Source organism: Taurulus bubalis (assembly GCF_910589615.1).
Source record: "Taurulus bubalis genome assembly, chromosome: 3".
NCBI classification, from domain to species: Eukaryota; Metazoa; Chordata; class Actinopteri; order Perciformes; family Cottidae; genus Taurulus; species Taurulus bubalis.
This window is the reverse complement of record NC_136591.1, coordinates 23,624,882-23,651,474: the sequence shown is the minus strand read 5'-3', so window position 1 is coordinate 23,651,474 and position 26,593 is coordinate 23,624,882. Positions and strand designations below refer to the sequence as shown.

The following is a 26,593-nucleotide window of genomic DNA, read 5'->3' as shown; positions in this document are numbered from 1 at the left end:
CACTGCGCACCATCCAGGTCAACCTGTTCTCCCAAATGAACGGCGAGAGGGATAGATGGGACAAAGAGCGGCACAGGGCCAAAGAGGGCGAGAAAAAGCTAAATTCTAGAGTGTTGGAATACATCTCAGTGTTTTGTCAAGACCCTGTGAGCGCTTTACGCATCAAGGTTGACGTTCCACCTGTGTATAGATAATCCCCCCATAGGCCTCACAAGAGGCCTTCTTCTAACTGCTGAGGGTTTACCGTTGCAGGCAGTGTGTTGAACTTTGACCTCTGGTTTTCACTCACTTGTACTATTCCCTCACTGTTGTTGAGGGAAGTTGTTTGTAGCACAAACCGAATCAGTGAAGAATTTATAATCAAGTGTGGAAAAACAAGAATCTATGGTGCATTTTTGTTACATTTGTTTTGCATTTATTGAGATGTAACAAAAATAAAATAAAAAATCTCAAACAAACATTTTATGGGTTATGATATTTGGCATTATTAATGGTACAGTATTATGATTTATATTGGTACATTGTTTATACAATCAAGAGTCATAAGTCAGTGTTTACCATCTAATTGCACTTACTGTACCAGCAGTCAAGTTTATTTTAAAGTGCTCTATTCTTATTGTCAGCCTTGTCAATCTCATTGTCAGCCTTGTCAATCAACAACCAATCTACGGGACAAAGACATATAAACACAATGCAACTGATTAAAATACAGTTATAGTTCAGTATATTGGCTAGGCATCACTAGTGCACAACAGTGCCTTTCTTCATCAACTCATTCTGATTGTAGACATCAAACGAAATCAGCAATACTGTCGCCCTTGGGTCACCATATCAGGTCTTTGTAGCTTTAACTTCAGTACGGAATAACAACAAAGACACAGAGAGAAGGGAAGCTGCCAGGTTAAGTCTGGCCACTGAGGATGCAGAGTTAAGGTACAGCAATGGCTGCATAAAAGCATGGAGGGAAGGAGCAGTGGAAAGGAGCAGTGGAAAGGGTCAAGTAGGGGTAAGCAGGACGGTGAGCTGATACTGAAGTTGGATCCATTCCAGTGGAGGCTAAAGTTTTGCTTCAGGTGGAGTCTGGAGCATGTGGGGAGGGATTTTCCCGGCTACAGTGAAAGAAGAAAAGAAAAATAAATCCCTGAGGCGCCTGTCGGTTGGTGCGGTAAACACAAACAAGGGAAAACCAAATAGTAAACACACGGTGAGGACAGCCAATGTATTCTAAAGGCAATGAGGTTAACAAGGTCACAATGTTCATCTTCATCAATCAGTTATATTTAAAGTAAGCCGACTCACAAAGGATGTCACTGATTCTTCTGACAGCTGCCTTGTTCACTCTGTATTCATTCTGCTGAGACCTGTGAAGCGCAATCAGAAGGAGAACCTTAAAAAACGTTGGCATCAGACACTCAGACAGCTTCTAAACCACCACAGAAAATGAGTTTAAAACCAAACAGATTTGCAGGAGCTAATCTCATTACTCACGCCTTCAACTTTGCCAAGATCTCCAGCCGCCGCAGGGCCGACAAAACGTTCTTTTGTGTGTCGGCCGAAAGGGCTTCATAGGTGTGAAGCTCACCTGACACACACACACACACACACACACACACACACACACACACACACACACACACACACACACACACACACACACACACACACACACACACACGAAACGCTGATGAGAGGAATTTAACAGCTTCAGATTATTTTAGGGGCCAGAGGTCACTTTGTTTCACCTGAGAGGATGAGCTTTGTAGCCAGGTTTCGCACAGCAGGTAGGAACTGTTTCTCAGCGAACACGTGAACTCCGTCTTCCTGAAGATACCTGAACATCACCTGGACATAGAACACACCTAATCAGACAGGAGGAAGTAAACCGCCTACTCTTACGGTTTAAAGCCAACAATTTAATTGTAGTTAGAGTCTAAAATAGTAACTTTTTATGCACTGGCTTGTGAGGAAACCTGCTGTATATAAAATAAGCGACTGTGACGCTTTCATTTTCAGCATCATCGGCATATTATGGAAATGTCAGCCAGGCGTGACCAAACAACCCAAACAACATTTTTTTTATTATTTTTGATATTAATCTAACATTTACCACAATACCAGATTTAAAGAGCACTGGATAGGAAATAATCTAACATCTCTTATCAAGTCTTTGGAATTTTGATATTTCCATTTATCCAGATTTATTTTTTCAACATGAAGGTCTTGGTTCTGTTTCAATGCCTGCTCCACACTACCAGGAATAATGTTTTTATTATTCTGAATTATTCATTCGTTTTTATTCTTTTTTTTTTTTTTTTAAACCTAAAGTACTACTAGAATCAGCATAAAAATAAGTTACATTGTGTATACTGTAAACTACCTCAGGGTTCACAAACCCCCTAGCTCCCTGAACAAAAGCAGAGGTCATGGTAGCCACAGCCATGTCAGCATCATGTGCACAGTGTGAGATCTCAGTCAGGGGAGGCAGAAGTCAAATGACCTGATAAGAGTTTATGAAGGGTTTTAGAAGTGCCTGCAGGAAGGATAGCACCTCCACGTCTGACATCGTCACTTCCTGTTCACTGATGTGGACTGCTCCACATTTCCTCAGGAGGCCGCATGCCTCCTCAAAGTCCTGAATAATGGAAAGACAAAAATCAAAAAGGCAGAAACACACAATATCAATAACAATTCAACAATATGTTTTCAGATATACAACTTTGTGGATTTATTTTGTATATAAAGGACCAAGTAAAAATATGCCGACAAGAAGGTAATCATAGTAAGGAGTATTTTGGTTTTCCTGCACTAACCCTAACCCGAAAGTGTCCAGTTTGTTTAAGGCGGAGCTACATATATTATCACCAGGGTGATCACCTCCTGGTGATCTGTGTCCTGAGATGCCCGAGGGAGGCCGATGAGGTTCTTACCTGAGACGACTTTCCGGGGATGAAGATGAATTCGTTGGAGAAGACGTCTCGTAGGAAGCAAAAGAAGGCGAAGAGCTCGTCTGTGAACAGAATGGTAGATCACAAGGAGGCAAGATGAAAATATATACGTAATGTTAGTGTGTTATTTGAGAAATATATCTTGTAGCCCTCACCCACCTCTCTGCGTGGTCTTTGTGACGTGTATGGCTGTTGCGAGCATGGCAGGACGCACAAAGATATGCAGGGACTGATTCCTGTAGGACGCCACCATCAGCACCGCCGCTGCCGTCCTGATCACGTCCTCCTCTGGGTTGGTCGGGCGTTTCCTCTCACGCTCTTCCTCCTGAACCAGGTATAGACGCCCCGCTTCACGGCGAACTACAGAGTGATGAAGAGCCACGGAGGACGACATCACATCCGATTCAGGGACTTGTCCTGGAGAAAAAAGGCGTCCACATTTATCATCGTTCAAGGCGGTGGTTTAGAGTTAAAGAGGGTCGTATCAGCCTCAGAGTAGTTTTGTCATGTATTTGTACACGTTGCATGTGTGTTTAGGTGCCTGCATTGTGTATTTGTGCGCACGCACGCACACACACACACACACACACACACACACACACACACACACACACACACACACACACACACACACACACACACACACACACACACCTGTAAAGTGAGGCCGTTCAGTAGGGTCCTCTTAGGGTAAGTTACTTAAAGTGCATTAATCCACAGAAGATCTCCTAAGTGAATCTGAACTCTTGTGCCAACTTACATTCGTCTAATCTGTCTGATCTACCTCACACCGGGTCGAAGGAGCCTATAGTATCCGGAGGTAAGACGCTGACAGATCCAACTTACTTACTTTTCTGCATTAACTCTATCTGCTTCACCTGTAATGCACTATGCAAATGCCACCTACTGGTCATTCAAGGGATGTGAAAATAAACCTCTAAAGGCCCACTAAAAGAAGAGCACTCCATCTTAATCGCATGTTCACGCTTGATGCAGCAGCATTGGTGCCAAACTTAGCACTAAAAGATACACTATTACCAGCATATCGCTGGCCGAAGAGCAAAACCTCCTATCTGAAAAATGCACTTGAGAATACTAAAAAAATGTGTTGTTTTCTTGCAGAATGCTATTTGTTAAGTCCATCCAATACATAATAATACAAATAAATAAATGAAATACACAAAGTGCAGATAGGAGGTTCCCCTCACTTTTCCTGGATCATTTTGCAGATAGGAGGTTTTGCACTTTGGCCATCGATATACATACAAATCTATCTCCTCCACCCACCAGGCCAGTTCAGGCGAGCCCCGAAGTCCAGCGCCAGCTTCCTGAGCCAGATAGTTTTTTCTGTGAGCTGATGCCACGGCAGGCCCTCCTCTGTTAAGACTGTGGTAGGAGCCTGGAGCAACAGGCAGGCCATCAGAGACCAAGGGCTGATCAGAGAGCCCTCCTCTTGGATGCGTATCATCAGATGAGACAGCCAGCTCACACAGGCCTGAGCCTCAGCACTGGGCTTCTGAGGAAGATCTCTGTGAATAGATGTAAAGGGAGAGAAGGGGAGGGAGGGAGCAGGATGAATGGGGGAGATGCAAGACCACAGGCTGATGTCCTTTGGTAATATTTATAGACATTTGGAGGCGTTTATAATGACTTAAAGAGGAGTTTAGATTGTGCAAAATAGTTTTTTAGACTAAATCCTATTACAACTACATGGAAGGACTTTTATTTCCTACCTAGGTATGAGGTTGTAATGGCAGCGGTTTATCTCGCCCCAACACAAATGTCGGACAGACATTGGACGGCCAAAGTTCACATGCATGCTGCCGTAATCGTCCTGCAGCACTTTGCTAGCCTTCAACAGAGCCTGCGGAGAAAAAGAGCCAGGCTGGGAGTGAATCACGAGCAGGACGTAATCAGCTTTATTCATGCACAAACCCTTCTGACCTGCACTAATGAGGACAAAGGTTAGAGAGAAAATAATATTGTTTGCAAATGTACCAAACAGAAATACATGTTGGAAAAGATTTAGAGCGGCAGGTCTAATGGGGCCCATTAACCTTTCACAATGAACAGTAATATCGCAGCAAATGCTGGAAGGAGATATGGCTTCTTGGACTGAGTTGATTATGTTGACTAAAGCGAGCAATGTGACCGGGACCTACCGTGGTGCTTTCTTTAGGTTTGGGGACCCCCAGTAACTCGTGGACGAGCAGCGACTCCTCCAGCACTCGGTCGTAGCTGATGCTGATGGGGACCAATTGGATGTCATACACCTCACCTTTAAAGTAGGGCTCCAGCACCATGTGCATCATACCTGCAGACAAATGGCAATGCATGAATGCAATTGCCGGTTGCTACAGGATTACGGCCAACTGGATGGGAACAAATACAGCCTTTAGATCAACCTAATTACACTATAGCACAGAGCGGCGGATAATATCTAATCCTGCACACAAAGATGTAAAGAATTGGACCAACAAACATGAAACTAAACAACTCAAATTGTTGAGATGGACTTGTACGAGGAAATGAGTGAACAAAAGAAAATGATTCTCATTTGTAAGGTCTATTAGCGAGCAACAATGCTTCCTGACGGAGACACCCTCTTACCCTGGAACACACACAAAAGCGCTGACGTGACACTTACCTAACTTCGGCATCTGGGACTTCAGTGTGCGACTTCGCAGGCCTTCCACAAAAAACTCCAAAGGTGCAAACCCTTTCTATAAAAAACACATGATTGGAAACACTTTTTACAGACAAATACAGCAGCTGGTGGATTGAAAAAGCTGAAGAAGACAATTTGAGTTTGGTGTGGCTAATGTTCATGTCTTACTTTAACAATGGTTCTGACATATTCTGACAGCACTGCCCAGTACAGTTTGTCAGAGCCGATGGCACGTCGGATAAAGAAAGCTCCCGATCGACGAATTATCTCTCCGACAATCTTCATCCCTGCCAGAGCTTTACAGCGGAGAGAAACAGAGAAATAAATAGAGGGAGAGAGTGAGCATCATGAACATGTTCACATCAAACAGAGGTGCAATGCAACTCTGTATTAAATATAATATTCTGTTGCTGTCATTCAAATAGATACTTGCGAATTCCTGCAGCAATAACAGGCACTGGGATGTCGTAGGTGAACATGATGTAGGAGATAACCAGGAAGTCCACATAGCTCCTGTGATTGGGCAGCAGGATCACAGGACTCTCCTTAATGGCTTGTTGGAGCTGCAAGGAACAGAAGACAGAGAACGTGAATGCTGCATCAGTGGCCGTCACTTGGTAGTCATGAACCCTTATTAGAAAGTAACTTCTCAAGTGCTCATTTATAAGATATAAATATATCATATGATGTATACATCATATTAGTCAGTGTCAATAAAGAGCAAGCCACTATTGTATACATTTTAAACACATGTAAATATGCTTAAACATTGCGTTGTGAAGATCCCTGGTAACATGTGGCAGTCCTTCGGTTTGATTAAAAAGATTGCAAACATAGATTACAGATTACATAGACGGATTACAATCTTCTTAACTAACTCTATTCTGTAATTCCCCATGTCTAGTTGACTAATGGGGACAGACATTTCTGAAATTTGTCCAGTATTTAGGGAGAGTGCAATAGATGGCTGCTGCTCACGGGCTGCAATGTATTTATAATCGTAATTTATACCCAATAATAGTGTTTGTGTTTTCTTTTCTTTTTTTTCAAAACTGTTACACAAAAAACATGAGGAAAGCGGGTCCGGGATGAAAATTACCAAAGGTAAGGCAATTTGGCAAATAATATTGCAAGTGGAGGTTCGTACAGGTGGTGAAATTATTCGAGCCAATACGGTTATTCTAGGACGTTGCATTTATGAGCCATCTAGGGGCTTCATGTTGTATCTTAGTTCACGTCTCAGGATCGATCACCCACATGATTAAAAAAATAACCACATTGCCTCACTTACCTAATGTTGAGCATCACAGACAAATTATAATGTTGATGAGGTGACTCTTTCAGATCTACTGTATTTGTATATGAAATAGAACAGGTACTTAGAAGCTGTACATTGTGTGGTTTACAGTGGACACTATCCTCCACTGGCTCTATGTTTTGTGATGTGCTCTCGTTCGAAACGGAGTATGGATTTGGTCCTGACCGCGTTGAGTCCCTCCATGTTGACGTAGACGTTGGTGAAGAGTCTCTTGAACACCTTGGTGAATATGTAGCCCATCAGCCTGATGAATCCCAGCTGCAGGTTCTGAGACATTTCCTCCAAAATCTCAGACGCCTCCTCTCTCACCTCCTCCAGCGAGGACCCCGTCTCCGCAGCGATCTGACGGGGGAACACAGGGAAAAGATATCCATATCGATGATGCAATAAAATAATGAATAAAAATGTATTTGTTGCGTCTTTTCAAATGACAGCATCCCACCTCCTTGAACATGTAGCGTAGATACTGGGACTCCAGCACGATTTTGGGGATGTCAGCTGCTGAGCAGGACGGGCCTCCTTTGTAAGGGCTGGGGCTGAAGGTCCTGAAGGCATGGCCAAGGTCACTGCTGAGCCTCTCCTCCTCCAATATATTCACAAACTCCTCCTCATTTTCCGGGCCTGCTCTGCCTGAATCTTGACACTGGAGGAGGACGTCGCTCTTGTGTTAAAAGCGTGACAGTTAGGTTTGATGTTTGATCTTTTTATTTAGACTATATAGGAACACAGAAACATGGCTGCTCTGCCATCACGTGTCCTAGATGTGACTGTATGTGAGAGGAAGGAAAAGGAAAGGAAAACACATTTTGGGAAGTTGCTAAGGGAACAAATAGCTAAACCAATTTTTAAACTTCTATATTAAATAAACATCTATTACACACAAAGGTTTTACAGGTTGTAAAAACAGTGGGGAAAGCCGGGCCGACACAAACACACATAATGTGAGGCATAATTTGCTCATCATCAAGTCATTTGGAGTTTGATTTGACCTCAAGTGTGAATTGTGCAGTTGTGCATGTTTTTGTGATGTCCCAACTTTGAGGCCAACCATGGTGCAAGTGTTAAGTGAAAACTTTGAACCTCCAACACACACACACACACACACACACACACACACACACACACACACACACACACACACACACACACACACACACAGAGAGAGAGAGAGAGAGAGAGAGAGAGAGAGAGAGAGAGAGAGAGAGATAATGCACTTCTGTATGGAACATCTTGTGTCCAGCAGTAAAAAAAAAAGTGCATATTAATAGATTATGATTTTTCAATGAGAGAAAGGAACTAGATACAATTTTAACTAACGTATTTTTCTTTTAAAGAAACAAACAAACACAAATTATTATTCCAAACAGGTTATGTCATATGTGTTTAAAACATCTTAAAACATGTCTGAAGGAGATCTTTAATAAATAAAAGGAGTCTGTGAAGGCATGTTATCTAGAACCAACACACTGACTCCTTATCTGCATCTGGTTTTGCACTATGAGCCGCTGAAGTCGGTCGGTGGCGACCTATTGAGCAACATTACCCAACTGTGTTTTAAAGTAAGAGGAAGTTTTAGCAGCTTGTAACATCTGCTCTACTGGACAGATATGATAATATCCTCACTACTTGCACACTGTATCATGTGAACTTTCAAAGCGTAAAAGCTCGCGACAAAGCGGTCTGAAATGATCGTGCTGCTGCTCGTTTCAGCAGCTGCCGGCGGGTCTCTTACCGTGGTCGTCATGCTTCACAGGAACAAACAGCCCTCCAGGTGTCTGTCCTCAGCGACTTTCGTTTTCCGCACTTGAAAGCTCCCTTCGGTGCTCGCTGCGCAGCGCAGCGGCCCAGCGGGGCCACAGCCAATGGGTTCGCTGGGTTTGGGAAACTCCTCCTCCAGCCCTTTGCTCTTGAATGACCCCACACTATTGTGCACGGCGCAAATACCCCAACAACATCTCTCTCTCTCTCTCTCTCTCTCTCTCTCTCTCTCTATATATATATATATATATATATATATATATATATATATACATATATATATATGTACATATATATATATATATATATATATATACTTGTTTATTTTGATCTATCTATCTAGATAGATAGAGATAAATATATATAGATAGATATGGATATGTACATATATTATTATGTAATATATATATGTTGTATTTATCTATCGATCTATATAGATCGATAGATAGAGATAAATATACAGGTAAAAGCCAGTGAATTAGAATATTTTGAAAAACTTGATTTATTTCAGTAATTGCATTCAAAAGGTGTAACTTGTACATTATATTTATTCATTGCACACAGACTGATGCATTCAAATGTTTATTTCATTTAATTTTGATGATTTGAAGTGGCAACAAATGAAAATCCAAAATTCCGTGTGTCACAAAATTAGAATATTACTTAAGGCTGATACAAAAAAGGGATTTTTAGAAATGTTGGCCAACTGAAAAGTATCCCAGAGTCTGGAGGAGGACAGGAGAGGCACAGGATCCACGTTGCCTGAAGTCTAGTGTAAAGTTTCCACCATCAGTGATGGTTTGGGGTGCCATGTCATCTGCTGGTGTCGGTCCACTCTGTTTCCTGAGATCCAGGGTCAACGCAGCCGTATACCAGCAAGTTTTAGAGCACTTCATGCTTCCTGCTGCTGACCTGCTCTATGGAGATGGAGATTTCAAGTTCCAACAGGACTTGGCGCCTGCACACAGCGCAAAATCTACCCGTGCCTGATTTACGGACCATGGTATTTCTGTTCTAAATTGGCCAGTCAACTCCCCTGACCTTAGCCCCATAGAAAATCTGTGGGGTATTGTGAAAAGGAAGATGCAGAATGCCAGACCCAAAAACGCAGAAGAGTTGAAGGCCACTATCAGAGCAACCTGGGCTCTCATAACACCTGAGCAGTGCCAGAAACTCATGGACTCCATGCCACGCCGCATTAACGCAGTAATTGAGGCAAAAGGAGCTCCAACCAAGTATTGAGTATTGTACATGCTCATATTTTTCATTTTCATACTTTTCAGTTGGCCAACATTTCTAAAAATCCCTTTTTTGTATCAGCCTTAAGTAATATTCTAATTTTGTGACACACGGAATTTTGGATTTTCATTTGTTGCCACTTCAAATCATCAAAATTAAATGAAATAAACATTTGAATGCATCAGTCTGTGTGCAATGAATAAATATAATGTACAAGTTACACCTTTTGAATGCAATTACTGAAATAAATCAAGTTTTTCAAAATATTCTAATTCACTGGCTTTTACCTGTATATATACATATATAGATGGATATGTGCATATATTATTATATAATATACATATATAATAATATATAATAATGATAATAATCATAGCAATATATGGACATATAATAATAAACTTTCTGTTTATGCAAAGTTGTCTTTCTAGTGAGACGCATCGTTCTCATGGAACAGCAACACTATATATACAAACGTGATGTTCTTATGGAATATGATGCATTGCTGTAAATTAAACTACCCAACAGTATATAAACATCTACAACAGTAAAATGCAACACATTAATATAGCATTAATCTAAAAATATAATGTACAATAGGAAAACACTTGTAGTGTTTTCACAGTGTGATTACTTTTATATGAATATTTCTTCTTCAGTTGAATGGAGAGTTGCCATGCTACATTATTAACCCACACTCACTGTTATCAAGACATTTTTTTATTGACTTTGCTTACATAAATATAACAGTGAACTGGTCAAAAGAAGGAGTGGAGGGAATACATGAACACATTATTGATCATATTGTTCACAGTTAAGGCAAAGTTAATACGCTTTCAGGCAATTTGAGCTCTTTCATGGAAAGAATCATAAAGCATTATATGCACATCCTCTTTCATAAACTACATGCTTACTCAACATGATGATATTGTTTGGGTGGTTCACAGTAAAAACACTGATTAGGCAGGTCGCCATGACAGCAGCTCCTGCATATGACCTCAGGTTATCTGTGGTGCTGTAAGAATTAAAGATCACTTTTCAAGTGTCTGTTAGTCAGAAAAAAAAAGGTAAAAAATCCCTTTTAATACTGTCGCCTGTCCTCCCTAAGCTGTCTGATAAGGGTTTCCAGCCCTGGGTTTTGCTTGAAGTGATATTACAAGGGAATGGCAGCAGTAAAAGAGCCAATGGGTGACATCAGCTACATGTTATATCAATCAGTATGCAACCAGATAAATCAACAAAATATAGCTCATGGCATGCATTGAAACAAGCATAGATCTTAGAGAGCTGAGCACCTGATTGTCACGTCGTACAAACTGTAACTGGATAAATTAATTTCAAGAAGGCCACCACAGAAATCACTTTGTGATCGCAACATATACACACTGTGATTTCAATAGAAAAATAAAAATGTTTCGTCAATTCTCACAGACACTCTTTCTTTTTTTTATATAGTGGAAACCAAAGGTTATTTTGAGCATTACAATGTTGTGCTTTCTGTTCTCGTGTCAGCATTACTTCGTCTTGACAATAAATATTCATTCAAAACCGTCTTTATGATGTACACTTTGTCAGAAAAATGTTACGCTACTTAGACATCCACTCATTAATTGTGCTGTGTAATACATTTTAACATACTGTAACTAATACTGACAGAATAATACTTTACACATATGTTGCTCGCAAGCAAAATGTGTATATATGCAACGCCATGCTGATTGAAGATCTGTAACAGTCTCGACTGAAAAAGTTCAGCGTAAGGAAATAAATTCTCCATCGAGTATGATGCTCTTCTGAACATAGATATACCGTCTGAGAAATACAGTATGCAACTGTCTGCATAAATAGCTTTATAAGTCGAGCTACCGAAATAATGTCAGCACTCACTCAAAAATAATACATGTGCTAAGCTGCCTGAATAAATTATTATTATTTATCATATACATACAGTCAAAAGGCCATCTTTTAATAAAAGTGCTCTTACATCCATCTTGTGCGTTTTACATTTTCACAGCGCTGTGCTGTGCCCCCAAAGCAAAGCGCTCCATCTTCTTCTACAACAAAATAAATACAAATTCCTATCACACACATGTGACCATCACACCTGCTAGCAGCCACTTAGCCAGCCGCAGGTAGTCAGCTGCTGGGGAGGGGAGTCTGTGGAGGTGTAGTACCCTGATGGTGCACCCGGGGGAGCTGCTGCCTCCAGTAGGTGAAGTGGCTGTAGGTGTCTGAGCAAGGGAAGTCCGAGGATGAGGCTCGCATCTTCAGAGGAAACACGTGGTCCACCACCTCACCCAAACGGACGTAACTGCCGAGAGAAGAGGGCCACAATCGGACACGTTAAATGAGGACAGTAAACGTTACGACGTTTCCTCCTGGAATACAACGCGAAAACTGGATGCAGGACTTACGATGAGATGTTGGTCTTGGCGTGCTCCTGCACTAACTCGCCTTTCGGGTTTACTGTAAAAATCCTGTTCAGTGGCACTCCTACTTCTTTATAGGAATATACATCCTAAAAAATGTAAAAGAGCATTTCATTAATTGTTATGAATGACATATGCAATAATCTACAACACAAATGGTAAAAAGAATCCAGATGGATTTTATACACCAGTAATAACCTTTAAATTACGTGGTGTACCATCAGTTGTGCTCTATGTAACGCGTGCGTACCGTTGGTCTGTTCCCAAACGCTGCATAGAACGGCTGTGTGTTGGGATAGAAGAGGTTCTTGATATCATTGAGACACTCCACCTTGAATTTCTCTGGTTTCTTCTCGATCACCTCCCTGTCAAATAAACAAACAAACACACAAACACACACACACACACACACACACACACACACACACACACACACACACACACACACACACACACACACACACACACACCACAGAGATGTAACTAACAATGATAAAGTCGCAGTGTCTCCTGCATCTTCTTGAGTGTTAATTTAGAAACGTGTGTGTGTGTGTGTGTGTGTGTGTGTGTGTGTGTGTGAATGAATGACAGACCTGTGCAGGGCTGAAAAGAGGCTGCTCGGGCTGAGGAGGACGGGGCCCATCGGGAGCATGGTGCCTCTCTCGTTGACCCAGTGGAGGTAACCTCTGGTCATGTCGGCCATGCCGATAGCTCGCGCCGAACAGTACAGGAACTTGTAGCCATTTCTGACGAAGCGAGAACAAACATGTGTGTTGATAATTATCGCTCCGTGGCAATAACAACAAATCTGTTCTTTTCAGAGCTTGTTTTTTGGTCTGTCCGGTGTAAAATGTGAACAGAATGTTCAAGCAATGTGTGCTTTTTGGTGTTTTGCTTTGATTGAAACTAGTTGGTGCTTACTGGCTGACTTTGTGGTAGAGGTGTGCAATGCCCTGGTGGGTCCAGTCTTTCCCCAGAGTGGGCAGGATATGACCCAATGTGTCCGACCTGAAGACAAACACACATGAAACTGCCATTAGGGGCCATACACATATATGTTCATGTATTCATTTTCACTCCAAACGGAGTTCAACTGTGTTGTAAAATGTTTATATTTACATGTATTACACGCACCTGGTGATGGTTCCATCTATGTCAGAGATAATGATCTTGTCGTCCCAGTTCCAGAGGTAGATGGTGCCCTGACAGCGACATGTTCCCTGGTACTGAGTGGTCACACTAAACACAGCATCGTTAGGGCCATCCTGCAGCTGGAGGGACAGCTGTGCGTGTGTGAGAGAGAGAGAGAGAGAAAGAGAGAGAGAGAGAGAGAGAGAGAGATAATATACAGTGGTAAAAACGACTACAATAAGTAGAACAATTCAAAATAAGTCCTCACCAGCTGCTCTGATGTGAGTCGGAGTGTTTTCTTATAAGACACGCCTCCTAGTGTGAGCCCGGGCTCTGACTGGATGATGGCAGAGCTCTGCATGGCTGCCCTGTGGTCTTCGTCGCTGGAGGACGACTCCTCTTTGTGTCTGCCGTCAGACAGGTCGACAGTGTGTTAAAGGATGTTCATACCTCGGCAGTCAAGGGTGTTCTATCGCTCGCTAACTTAGATTCAACTTGATATTTTGCAGCCGTGAATGTTTTGAGGGTTCCCTCACCTGCTTGACATCTCCCCGGCCTGCTCAGCATAACCACAGGCCTCACGCTCTGAGATGGAATCCTGCAGAGGGGAGAAACAGTGTTGGTTTGCTTTTTGCCCACTCATTTATTCATTTATTGGGATCTTAAAAGAAGTGTTATCGGCAAGATAGGAAGAAATCACCGATTTGGTGCTACTGTTTCTGCCTCGCCAGGAGAACCACCACCTCCCTCCTTTCTTGGGCATCTTCTCCTTTATGATGTTCTCCACTGCAGCCTGAGGCGTAGCACAGACAACCGCAAAAAAAAACACACCACAACACAACACCATAAAAAAACACACTTAAAAATAAAAAACTTAAACTTAAACTTAAACCTAAAGCATGTATGGGTGGGCGGCGAGTGGGAGTTTGATAGTGGAGAAGGAATAAGTAAGGTAGGAAAGGGTAAGAAACGTGAGGAAGGTGTAAAAGAACGTGGTTGTGCCGTACAGAGCTGTAGCCCATCACACCAGTAAGACAACAGAGGAGAAACTCTAAGGCTGAGTGAATATAACTGAGGCAGAAGGACTAATGGATGGATGGATGGATGGATGGATGGGAGGGAGGGAAGGGGACAGAGGGGGAGAATGGATGGGAGGGAGGGGGAAAGAGGGGGAGACAAAGTTTAAGCAGAACAGATTCAGTGGACGTTTGTCACACGACATAAAGACCATAAGGTTGTGAGTTTATACGTTGCACATTATGTGTTATGCAACAAAATGCATGTAGGATGGGTAGAAGTATAAGGTGTACAGGGATACAGTCATACAGGATGCAGTACCGCTTTCAGTCAACAGGGAGAGTGGTATTCATGTAACGCAACCAACCAACGAAGAGTCTAATATCTGTGCTGTGTATCAGTTTCGTACCTTTGGCAGCGGTTTCTGAAAGGCTTGCATGGCCAGCATAAGGGGAGCCGCAGAGCTCCAATTATAGTATCTGAGGGAGACACAAAATGTATTTTTATCAATTTCATAACCGCATTTAAAAAAAACACATCGTCAGCTCAATGTCTTTGCAGAAACGTCAAACAATGTGCTGCAATGTGTGACAGTTAAATCCATACAGCATGCAGTGGATTGTAAACTGCTCACAGCTGTTTCCCTTCCTCTGGTGTGAAATGTCTTACTTGGAGCCAATTTTCACGACTAAGTTGGGGTCGTCGATGATGGAGGGGTTTTCCGAAAACTGCTGGTAAGAGATGACCTTCTCATGGAACTGCTCTGTGAGGAGACGCACACATTTCTTTGGTTCAGTTTCCCTTTTTCTGCAGCTGACAGCAGGAGCCTGAGGCCATGCTGTGTCCGTGTCTTACCTTTAGTGATCTCCCGGTTGTCATTGAGCCCCCCACACAAAGAGATGGCGATGGACGGCATGTCAGCCATGTGGTCACAGTAGCTGTCCACGCCGCTGTCTCCTCCTGAGCTGACCGACTGTGGGGACAGACTGGTGCTGTGGAAACCCGGGTCCGAGATGCTCCTCACTGCTGCACTGCCGTCACTACGGAAGAGAGGCGTTAAGATCGGCTACAACGATGCGTTCAAGCTCGAACTGCGCACACGACATACGACATGTGTCATACCTCTTGGGGAAATAAAGGGCCGCCACTTCAGGCTCGAGCTCTGTGATGTCATCCAGGTAAATTCCATCAGAGCCAAGATGGCGGCTTCTCTTGTCTGCAACAGAGAGACAGCTTGTTTGTGCTTTTCTCCCTTGTTCATCCATGAGAAAATCATTTTTTACAGCTAATAAAGTTGTCAAACTTAATAATCATCTCAACACCGTGAAAAAGGCAGTTTACTGAAGTAGTTTTAATATTCAAATATTCTTATGTCAGCAGTAGTGAATTTTATTACAAAGTACATTTCACCACAAAACGGATTTGATAAACCCCCACAGGAACTACACATCGTATTGTGCCGTTGCCCTTTGACCTTACCTTGTCTCTTGGATGGAGAGTCTGTCTTGCCTGGCGGAGGCAACATTGCCTCTTCCATGTCAGACGTCATACAGGCTGCCACGGTTCCAGCCGTGTGTGACTCTGTCCTCATGGACTCTGACTCCATCCCCACCGTCTCCTCCCCCGTCTCCTCTGGCATCAGTAGTCTGAGAGCTGATATTTCAGAGCAGGGTCCACACTGCTCCGAGGACGACTCGTGCGTTATCACGCGGAAGTGTGTGCTTTCGGACACAGGGATGGACACTGGGCGAGGGTCGGGTTTCACTGGGAGGAAGGACGGCTGAGGAGGACGAAATATGAAAACATCAGACTAACATTAACGTACCCAAAAACTACTTATAAAGTATATTTCGAGCTGTGTGTGTGCACAGTGGACTCTGTTGGTTACCATGGCAGCCTGTGGCAGCTCGCCCCACGCCCAGAGCATGGCTGGGTTCTGATTGTCTGACGGCTTGGTCAGTAGTTCCGAGTCGCTCTTGGGTGAGGTGGGGCGAGAGTTTCCAGGGCTGAGAAAGAAAACAGATGATAATCCAGAGTTATGGAGCTGTTTATTCTGAATACTACCATGGAGGTCTTATGAGTCAAATGAGTGCATGAAGCACCTCTGAATTGGGCTCCACTCTCCATCTGAACGGGTGTAGATGCCGGTCTGTTTGAAAGAGCCGACTCTTGTCTCATCTCTTAGGACGTCCCGAATCCTGAAAAACACACACAAACTGTATTTGTAAACCATATCTATCTATATCTATCTATATCTGCAACACAACGTTGTTTATTTTTAGTCATGGTCTATAATTTACCTTTCCCTTTTCACCCACTTCACACCCACAGAGATCATGCCTGAACGTGCTCTCTGTACGCAGTCACAACACAACAGGGGGGGGGGGGGGGGGGGGGGGGGTGTTAACCTGTGCCCAACGTCAGCTTGGAGTTGTTCCACAGTCGTGTGCAGGAGAGACAAGCGAGAATTCAGATGTGATGTTTCCCCGCACATGTGTCAGAATAAATCTATTCACTCTTGCTGAATGGACTTAATCGCATACAGTACGGGAGGAACATGGCTCCTGTAGCTGCATGCCTGATCCGGTCTGTTTTATATAAAACCAATACGCCACATGTCGGCGTACTGTACGCACATATAACGACAACAAAAACAAAACAAAAAAACACATATTTCCTCTCTTCACGAGAAAGCTTATTTTTTATCAAGTAAAAATCAAATTAGTCGTTATGTTTTCCAGATGGTCTTGAGTGTCTTATCAGTGTGTGTGTGTGTGTGTGTGTGTGTGTGTGTGTGTGTGTGTGTGTGTGTGTGTGTGCCAATGCCACAGCCGGAGGCTTCTTCACACACACTGGTCTGTTTATTCTCATCTGACAGACTCCAATTTTGTTACAGCTGCTCATTTCAGTGATGTATTATACTTTTTATCTTTCTTTCCCCCCCCCCCCCCTCCCCTTGCTCTGCCTTGTGTGTCTCTCTTCATCTTTGCTTGCACCTCACATGTACTTCCTCTTGCTTTCTTAATTCCTCTTTCTCCTCCTTCGACCCATTTACCCTCTCCACATTCATTCTCACCTGTTGCTCTCCGCCTCCGTCATTTCATCTGAGCTGATGTCTAAGGTGAACATGTCTTCGTCCTCAGAGTAGTCCCCGCTCTCCTCCCTCCTCATGCTGTCCGCCCGAGCCTTCCTTCTCCTCTTCCTCCTCTTCTTCATCATCGTCCCACCGCCAGTCTCTCCCATGCAGCCCGCAGAGCTCAGGGTCTGTATGGGGGGCCCAAAGTTCTTCCCCATCAGGGAGGAGCTCATTAGGAAGGGCCCATCCGACATGATCGGAGAGGTGGCGAGGTAGGAGGGGACCACTTCCTGTGAGAAACCAGATAAAGTCAGGGGCATCGATGAAATGCCTTTGAGAATTAAATAGCTTTTGAGGTGAGATTCAAAACACGCAACATCCACAAGAGTCTTGCCACTAAAAACTGTTCGATATGGAGTAAATCTGCATTTATTTAAATTATAAGTCCATGTTTAAATGAATTGTTGAGCAACACAAATAACCATTTATTTGGAGCACATCCAGACCAAACAAAAAGGGACTGCTGCACCGGTGCAAGGACAGGGAGTGTGATTTGTACTAACAATTTCTGTAATCAGGTTTAAAACTAGATTTGGGCATTTGGAACATGGCCGTAATGTTTTGCAGTTTTTTGTCAAAAGGCACAATTGTGCAATCATTGCAAAACTGTTTGCAGCTACTTCTGCTGTGAGGAGAGCCTTTGCCAGTGAAACCAAACAGCCAATCCGAAACAGACTCTGTTCCTTAGTTTTAGGAAAGGGGGCGGGGGGGTATATTACCTCCTTCTAGGAAATGAAAATACTTTCCAAGAGGCTCTTGTTGCCGAGTGCAGGGGAGTCTAAATGTTTATGTGTATGTGTGCAGACATAAGGAAAGAGAGAGAGAGAGAGAGAGAGAGAGAGAGAGAGAGAGAGAGAGAGAGAGAGGGTGAAGGAGGTGAGGTGAGGTATAACCATATGATTTGTGGTCTGACAATACTGTCCATCACGTTTTTCTTCCCTGTGCCAAGAACCTCTCGGTGTCCCAGAACCCCCTCCTTTCTCTTTCAGGCCTGGGAATCTGACACCACTCTGGGGAAAATAAATTACCCACTTCCCTCAATGGTGCCGGGGCCCCCGGCCTCAGTATTTCACCGCTTGTTTGTGTCTTTCAGCTGCACACATACGTACACACACACGTACACATGAGCCATGCAGCTCCAAAATCTTGGAAAAACCAAATGCTTTCCAAGAACTCAAGAAAAGCAGCTGTGCTTTTTTCCATAGTTTTCATGTTTTGTTTTGTTTTGTAGTTTCTTTTTTGTATGGTTCTCAAGGGTTTCATAAACATAACAATATTTCAAGTAAAACGATTTTTAGAGAGGGGTATTTCAATGTTTTTACTACATCTTTTCAACTTGTCAACCTATTACCACTTCTCTCATACTTAAAAGCAAATTCCCAAATATGCCCTACTTAAAAGCATACTTCTTTGCCAGATTGATCCTCAGTCTTTTGGCAGCAGCTTTAAATATATTTCAGAAAGCTTGATATAGTAAATGCTGTGTTCAGCACTCATTCCCTCACAGAGGAATGGTGTTCAGCCAAAAAGGAAAGGAAAAAAATCCTTGCCGCCGGGCCAACTCTGTACACACAGCACGGCCTTGTTCAAACTACTGTACAGTAAGACTGCATGTAAGGAGGAAGATAGTTTGGATGACGCCTCTCGGTTGTAAACATGGGTGTGTCAGGGGGGAGACTGAGACTTGAATCGTGTTCAACGAATGTTGTATCAAACTTTGAACCAGAGCAGGTTTTATAAAGCCACTCACTGCTCAGATACAATTACATTCATGCAGACCTGATCATTTTCCATTTCTTGCACAAAGAATGCTTCTCCATTGTCCCCAAGCTTCATGTGTAGATCCACTGGTTCTCCATTGATCTCCATGTCCACCTTGAGCAGCAAGGATGGAAACAAGACTTTAAGTATCTGGAAGGTTACGTGTCTCTCAATGTGACAGCGAAGGAGGTCGCCCTTACCACTTTCTCTCGGGACCGGAGGACTCCCATCTTGCCGAAGCGAACATGGAAAGGCGAGCACTGCAGAGATCCATCGGGCTGCCTCACCACGATGACGTCAATGCAGCCAGAAAGGGTGGCGGGATTGAGGCCTCGGTACAGCTCTTTGACCTGGACGAACACCTGCCCTGCCAACTGGCCCACGTAGTTCATGGTCTGCCGGGTCTGGAGGAGGGAAAAGGAAGATATTATTTAGCATTAAAGTTATCAACTACATCGATATGAAAAGGTCTAAATTTGCTACATTGTAGTGGTGCCAAGAGCCACAAACGCTCAAACGTTCACCCACCTACTGTGCCATTTGTCAGTCTGTCAGTCAAACCACTGACGCACAACTCTCCCTCAGGGGTGAAGTTATTCCTATACACTGATGATTTGAAGTCAGTTTTTTAAGCTGCACTAAGACTGGTCTGGCTTTGGAAAGAGGACATGGAGGCTGGTTCCTGTTCAGTAGTCTTTGGCCTACATACTGTAGAAAGAACCTGATGCCACTTTGAGCTTCCCCTCCTCTTCCCCTTTTCCTGATGAGTCTGGAAATCCTACCCGACTGTTTTCCATTCAGTCACCCCCGTCAACTGAGGTCAAAGGACAAACAGCAAGTCAGACCGGTCGGTACTCAGACAGTCCTAGAGCAGAGACGTCACAGGAACTAGAGCTGAGCACGTCGACAATGCAAATGTCTTTTCAAACCTAAAGCATACTGTGACACAAGAAAAAGATTGAACGCATTCGTCGGAGTATGTGGTCTGTTTGTCTTTGCAGACATCTACAGAGCTCTTATAGTCAGTCATACTATATCCCTGGTTTGATGATTGCAACACAGTAACATATAGAGAGGAAGGCGAGGAGTCGATCACAATCACATCTTTGTTTTTTCAAGGAAGTTCAGTGTACTGCCTCACTGCTTTCAAAGTGAACATTTTAAAACATCTGGAAAAGTACACAATCTTGTGTTGAGTCACTAGTGGAGGCACCTCAACTCTCAAACAAACTACTGCAAAGGAATGCAAATAAGATATTTTATTTTCCTCCAAGGAGAAGGTAAGGAAACAAACTAAAACCATTTAGAAAGTATCTGTTCAATGTCACCCCTGCTGGCACCAAACAGTGACTACGTGATGTACATTTATGTGATGCAAACACCAATGGCCACAAATGATGAATCCCATGTGTGGCAGTCAAGACTCCTTGGGGTTTGCAGCTGTCTGATAACAGAGAAGGGGGTCTGACCTTGACTGAGTTGACAGTGAGCCCCCAAAAGGATTGCAGCAACAGGGAAGATCTGGAACAATGCCAACACAGCTCCCCCTTTGAGCATGTGACCAGGAGAACGGGCTCCTCACAGGAGAACAGGAGAACAGGAGCCCTAATTTTAGAGCAGCCGGTGAATCCGAGGTGCCATAACTATATCAGAGTCTTGAAATACTTCTTGCCAATGACCTTAAACCATCTTTAATTATTCAATTCACCTTTCACTGAGGCATTGAGTTACAGCGCCGCTGGCAAATCCCTGCTGATTTTCAAAGCGGGGGACTTTTTTCTGTGAACACTGCTACATGTTCAGCTTCGTCCAAAAATAGATTTTCTTGTGTTACAGATGAAACAAAAAGAGGAACAGCGTTTCAAAACACTTGACAGCACTGCTTGGCTTCACAACTGAGCGGATGAAAACTGAACTGAGCCTTTTGCGAAATCCTATTTTTATAAAAAGCCAGTGACTTGTGTTGAACAGCTCATGAGTCAGATAGGTTTGCAAGCTGGAGTTATGAATCTTTACTTTTGCAGGCTGGAATAGTGTGCTGCTACAAGTATAGACACACTTTCATTTTTACCAAGTGTCATTAGTCCAACGTTACACCACACATACATCCATATGCCTCACAACCTAAGTGCCTAAGTGATTAATTAACAGTTTAATTAAGAATACTCAGCAATACACGTCCCTCACACCAATCAGCTACACATTTTAAAAGAAAAGACATAAACAAATTGAAATAGATGTATAGCTGACTCATAAAAACGTCCTGTGTTAGTAGTAATGAATGTTAACTGATGAGTATGCCTATATAAAGCAGTATTGATCATGACAGATGTGTTAAAATAAGAGTTATCATCAGACATGCAGGTGCAGACAAACACACTATAAAAGCAGCATCATACCTTCTGTGCGCTGGCAGCCGTTAAAACACACACGGAGACGTTTCCACAGCGGTGAATGACAGCTCAACAACACATTACCGAAGAGCAATTTGACAAAACCTTGACTTTACAGCGACAAAAAAAACACACAAAAAACGGACTATTTAAGTAATTGCGATACTAATTCTCTGACCGCCTCTGTTTCTCTCGCTCCCGTCTGTCTCAGCGAGCCTGGTCGGCGGATGACATCATCTCCATCGGAACCCGCCTGTTGACCAATCAGCGTCAAGCTGTTGAGTTGCCAAACGCATCGTTTCAGCTGCCACAGTGGCAACACAAGTCTCCTCGCTATCGCGTGTGTGGCAAAACATGTTGGCTCGTCGCGTGAAAAGGGTCTCCTCAAAGTGACAGTTTACGTCACAGAAGACTAACGCAGTTGTGCTTTACCTTTTTTTTTCATGTGAGAATAGTGGATACGACGCGTTACATTGTAGCGCAACCTCGCCACGCGGTGACGTCTCCGTTTACAGAGCGCTGTCCAGCATAAAAAGGATCCCGCAGCAGCAGTAGACGGCGGGAAGTAGCGGCGTCTACGTCAGCGTTTGAAGTCACCCAGTCCGCCTGGAGCAGTGAGGTGATCTCTCCGGCCAATCACAGGCCCGTGTGACAGCACATGCGATGGAGCCGGTCTAGACTGAGACCTGACAGGAAAATAAAGCTCAAATATTTAATAGGCTACATTCTACAACAGCCTCCCATGCCACTCTTTTGTAACAAGAGCCAGTAGACTGTGTGTGTGTGTGTGTGTGTGTGTGTGTGTGTGTGTGTGTGTGTGTGTGTGCGCGCGCGTGTGTGTGTGTGTGTGTGTGTGTGTGTGTGTGTGTGTGTGTGTGTGTGTGTGTGTGTGTGTGTGTGATCGCAGTGCACGGCAACTAATTGTTTTTCCATACTTTTGTTCCTGTGAGGTTTTTTTTCCACCCGAGTCCAGCGACGCTGAACCCTTCGTGCTTCTATCTTATACATTTTAAAAGGTTCACGCTGTCCCGCTAGTTGCCACTGTTGTGAGCTCATTGAACTTTGCTGAGTGGCGAGCAGTGCATGTCACAATGTCACACTGTACAATGTCAGAGCTGCATTGCTCTGGCTGAAGCATGTGTGTTTTGTGGTTTACAACCTTCCATGTTCTGCCAGACTTAGACCCTGCACCAACCTGCAACCTCAGCTGACATTCAGCAGTTTTATGAATGATAGATTGGTAGCTTCTTTTACTGCATAATACGTTATGTAACATTGACTAGTATCATGTAGTTCACACTTTCTTTTGTCAATAAATCATATTTAAACTGAGGCCTTTTCCTGTGAGCATGTTTCTCTCATTTGTAAGGAAGCTCTTCTCCTCTGTGCCGGTGTACAGTTCAATTTCATTCATCACAGCACAAAGCCACTTGTCGTGTAACTGACCCTTTTGTCACACCCTGAATGTACCATGTGCATTTGTAGCACATTGTGTACTAAACAACTAAATAATACATGCGTAACCCTGCAAGTTTCCCCTGACATAACGACACACAAACTCTGCTTGAACGTCATCTTATTTGCTTACAAATATCACATGAAATGTCTCCATCCTGATTTCAAAGTAGACACAATAATAACCGACGTGAAACATATTGTTATATAGCTCAACTGTAGCAGTGCTTGGCCCATTCTGACTATGCTACACACACAGACAGCAGTTAGAGCCGCTGAGATTCTACAAGGATATACGAGCCACACAGCTGCCCGGGGACATGTTTCTAAGAACGAGCTGCTTTGCGGGAGGAGCTGAGCTCAGCTGATTCACTCTGGACAGCAAAAAGCAGACGATAGCCATTTCATGTATATAGTCAGCGCTACGACTGGTGTCAGGCTATGGCAAAACAAGCTGACATATGATGCTGTATCTAAACCACTCAGAAACATTCATCAAGAGAGTCAAAAGAAAAACATCTTGGTTTTGTATTTGCTTCGATTCCCCTCAAATAGCTTAACTCTGACTTATTTTAGATTAAGATTTACCCTAACCTCTAGGTTGACCTTATTTAGCATTGCAGTAAATCCTTCACCCTCTCTGTTGGAGGAGTGTGTCGGCTGCTGTGGTCTCACACTTGGTTCATCCAATCCCAATTTTGGATTTACGGATATGTCACTATGCACCAATCACACTGTAGTGAAACCATTTGTTTGCTCTTCATCTGCCAATAATGAATATGTGGCTTTCAAGGGTGATATTATGAAACTGTAGGGGAGAGAAAACATCAGCTCTGGGCACACACCAGCCAAGAACGTTGCAAACATTTTAAAATAGGTATTCATTCATCGTCTATACTTCCCAGTTACATTTTTGCACTCCAAATCAAATCGAAAATGTTCAATCTTAACAACATAATAAATACAGTCCATGTGACAGAAACGATACAGTGATTGGTCATGCATCATTTATGCACTTGAGCCACACAATGGTAGAACGCTGATGATCATGTTAAAAATATCGACAGTACATCAACAACAAGTACAAGTGGCAAATTCATTGCACAATCTTTTTGACACGCTTGGTCGACAGCGAGGCCTGTGATTGGCTCAGTTCATTCTGGCCTGAGAGTCATGAGACATGATAGAAACATTATCTGGAACTGTAAACCTCAGAAACATGGATTAAAAGGGAAAAATAACAGTTTGTCCTTAATGAGAGATATTATGAGTGCAGAACAGCCTCTTGGGCAAAACATTGTTGTGTTCTGGCTGCAGACTGTGAGAAAAGAGAAGCAAATTAGATTTTTTTTATTTATGTAAGATTTTAAAATGGGGGGTATTTTCAAAAAGAAATATTTAAAAGATCTACAAATAACTTTAAGGATGTTTTGGTCCCAACAAAAGGCCAGATGATTAAGGACAACCAAGATGTTGTGGTATTTCAGAAAATTACCCCAAAATGCAAAACAAAGTGGGGTATAGTAATTACCTTACCTCCTAATGTTTACCAAACCTAATTAGGTGTTTTCTTCTGAGGTAAAATCTCTCTTAACCAAATAACCAGACGGGGTGCATGGACCCCCTGATCCACGAGGCTATCCCTCCACCCCTCTTTCCTCCCCTTTCACACCCTTCTTCTCCCTCCAAAGTTTCAGTCGGGTCAGATCATCTTACGAGGGGGGATTACTGAAAAACACATTCATGTTCTCGCTGTCTCTGTTGTCCTAAGAACAAACTCCAGGACCTGCTACTTTTATGGTAGTCTAAAATGTCAACTATGTTCAGCTATATATTTTATCTTGTGTGTTTATTTGTATCTTCAAATTGTAAGGCGCTACTACGACAACAAATTTCCCCTTGAAGATTAATAAAGTATATATCTATCTATTAAAAAAACAGAGCATCATTTTGAATGAACGTATGCCCTGGGACCTGTCGTGAAACACAAAACACACCAACACATATGCTTTATCACAAACTGTCAAGAACTCTCTAACACTAACATATCCACTGCATGCCATTATTTATATATTTAGTCTGTCACTTACAGTATACAGTGTACATTTACATACTGTACACGATCATCCTTATATATATATATATATATATACATATATATATATATATGTATATATATATATATATATATACATATATTCCGTATTTATTTATTTCGTACACATGACTTGTATGGAGTATATATTTCTATTTCGGTGTAAGTACATTGTGGGAGATGTAGTGGGAGTCAAATTCCTTGTCTGTGAATGTGTACTAAAAGCTGGTTCTAATTTCATGCATGCGTCCAGGCACACATTGCTTTTCTCTCTGTGCATTTCTTTCCATTTATGCATTTAAAAGTATAATCCTTCACCTTTTCAATCCATTGATTGTGTTAATCAATATGTACACTCTTTCTCCCCACAATTCATGCTTTGGTTACACACATGCAGAGAATTGTACAAACTTTACCCAGCTCCATTTGTTGTCAGAGGCATAACGGTCAACAGCCTCATCAAACTCTTCATCATCCTCTGCCGATGTCATGATTACATAATGTATTTGATCCCAGCCGCAGGTTTCTAATCTTTGCTCCCTCTAAGCAGATGTGAATGGAATAAACAAACTCCACAGGTCCAGTCCTATCTAGAACTTGGGTCTTCTGTCTGTGAGCAAATGTCTGACTGTAAGTGGGCCGCGTCTTACTAAATGTACCTGGGCCCCTTGGTCAGAAACCCGAGACTGTCCTGGAGTGGTCATCGTCCACCGGACCCTCTGACTTCTAAGGCATTTGAAGAGTGGGGACATCTGTTCGGATTATTTATCAGAATGTTGGTCTAAGAGGATTTTTTATATACACTTACACTTGATCACATTTAGATGACAAATTACCAAGGCTGGCACGGAGCCCCCTCTCCCAATGCCTGACAGTTTTTTCAAGGTGTAAAAGATTCTCATTAGGTAACACAGCGAGTGTGACCCCTTTTGCTGCTGCCCCCCAATGTTGACCAGGGTAGTGCCGTCTAACAGGAAAGATCAGGACACCTGTCGTATGGGGTGAAGTCCAAGTCTCTCTGGTGACCAGGGCCTCTTTCAGTGACCACTGTAATTAATATGACACTTATGCCAATGATGCTTTTTAACTGGTGACCTTTGGTATATATTTGATAGTCCAGCTGGCCGCTTTCAACCATGGCATCGACCTCGGCTGCTGTTTATAAATAATAAATAAATAATAATAAAACTACATTGCCCTCTAGTGGGCAAAATGTAAACGACTGCGGATATAGCGTTGCATTCACTT

At 42.9% G+C, this 26,593-nt stretch overlaps 2 protein-coding genes across 3 annotated transcripts; both read right to left on the bottom strand.

Annotated features, from left to right (window-relative positions):
• Positions 1 to 401: 401 nt before the first annotated feature.
• Positions 402 to 8,675, bottom strand: gnpat2 (glyceronephosphate O-acyltransferase 2; the record flags this gene model as incomplete). The annotated part of the gene is made up of 16 exons (XM_079215730.1): positions 402 to 1,109; positions 1,300 to 1,361; positions 1,489 to 1,582; positions 1,743 to 1,842; positions 2,498 to 2,632; positions 2,928 to 3,007; positions 3,105 to 3,362; positions 4,233 to 4,474; positions 4,679 to 4,809; positions 5,108 to 5,259; positions 5,593 to 5,668; positions 5,782 to 5,905; positions 6,043 to 6,176; positions 7,097 to 7,273; positions 7,374 to 7,574; positions 8,664 to 8,675. 16 exons carry the CDS (start codon positions 8,673 to 8,675, stop codon positions 1,057 to 1,059), a joined length of 2,031 nt encoding a protein of 676 aa, XP_079071856.1. The 3' UTR covers positions 402 to 1,056.
• A 1,963-nt stretch (positions 8,676 to 10,638) lies between these two features.
• Positions 10,639 to 25,901, bottom strand: LOC306734119 (phosphatidate phosphatase LPIN1-like). 2 transcript variants are annotated; one of them, XM_079215453.1, is made up of 20 exons: positions 25,762 to 25,901; positions 19,603 to 19,806; positions 19,421 to 19,516; positions 17,582 to 17,871; positions 16,608 to 16,703; positions 16,394 to 16,511; positions 15,985 to 16,285; positions 15,628 to 15,721; positions 15,361 to 15,545; positions 15,175 to 15,268; positions 14,915 to 14,984; positions 14,189 to 14,281; positions 14,025 to 14,086; positions 13,757 to 13,895; positions 13,492 to 13,640; positions 13,279 to 13,365; positions 12,951 to 13,103; positions 12,608 to 12,722; positions 12,343 to 12,446; positions 10,639 to 12,239 (listed from the first exon to the last, which is right to left on the bottom strand). In XM_079215453.1, exons 1-20 carry the CDS (start codon positions 25,834 to 25,836, stop codon positions 12,065 to 12,067), a joined length of 2,700 nt encoding a protein of 899 aa, XP_079071579.1. In that variant the 5' UTR covers positions 25,837 to 25,901; the 3' UTR covers positions 10,639 to 12,064. The 2 variants fall into 2 exon arrangements, with proteins under 2 accessions (XP_079071579.1, XP_079071580.1); XM_079215454.1 differs by lacking the exon at positions 25,762 to 25,901 and adding an exon at positions 20,872 to 21,003.
• Positions 25,902 to 26,593: the final 692 nt, after the last annotated feature.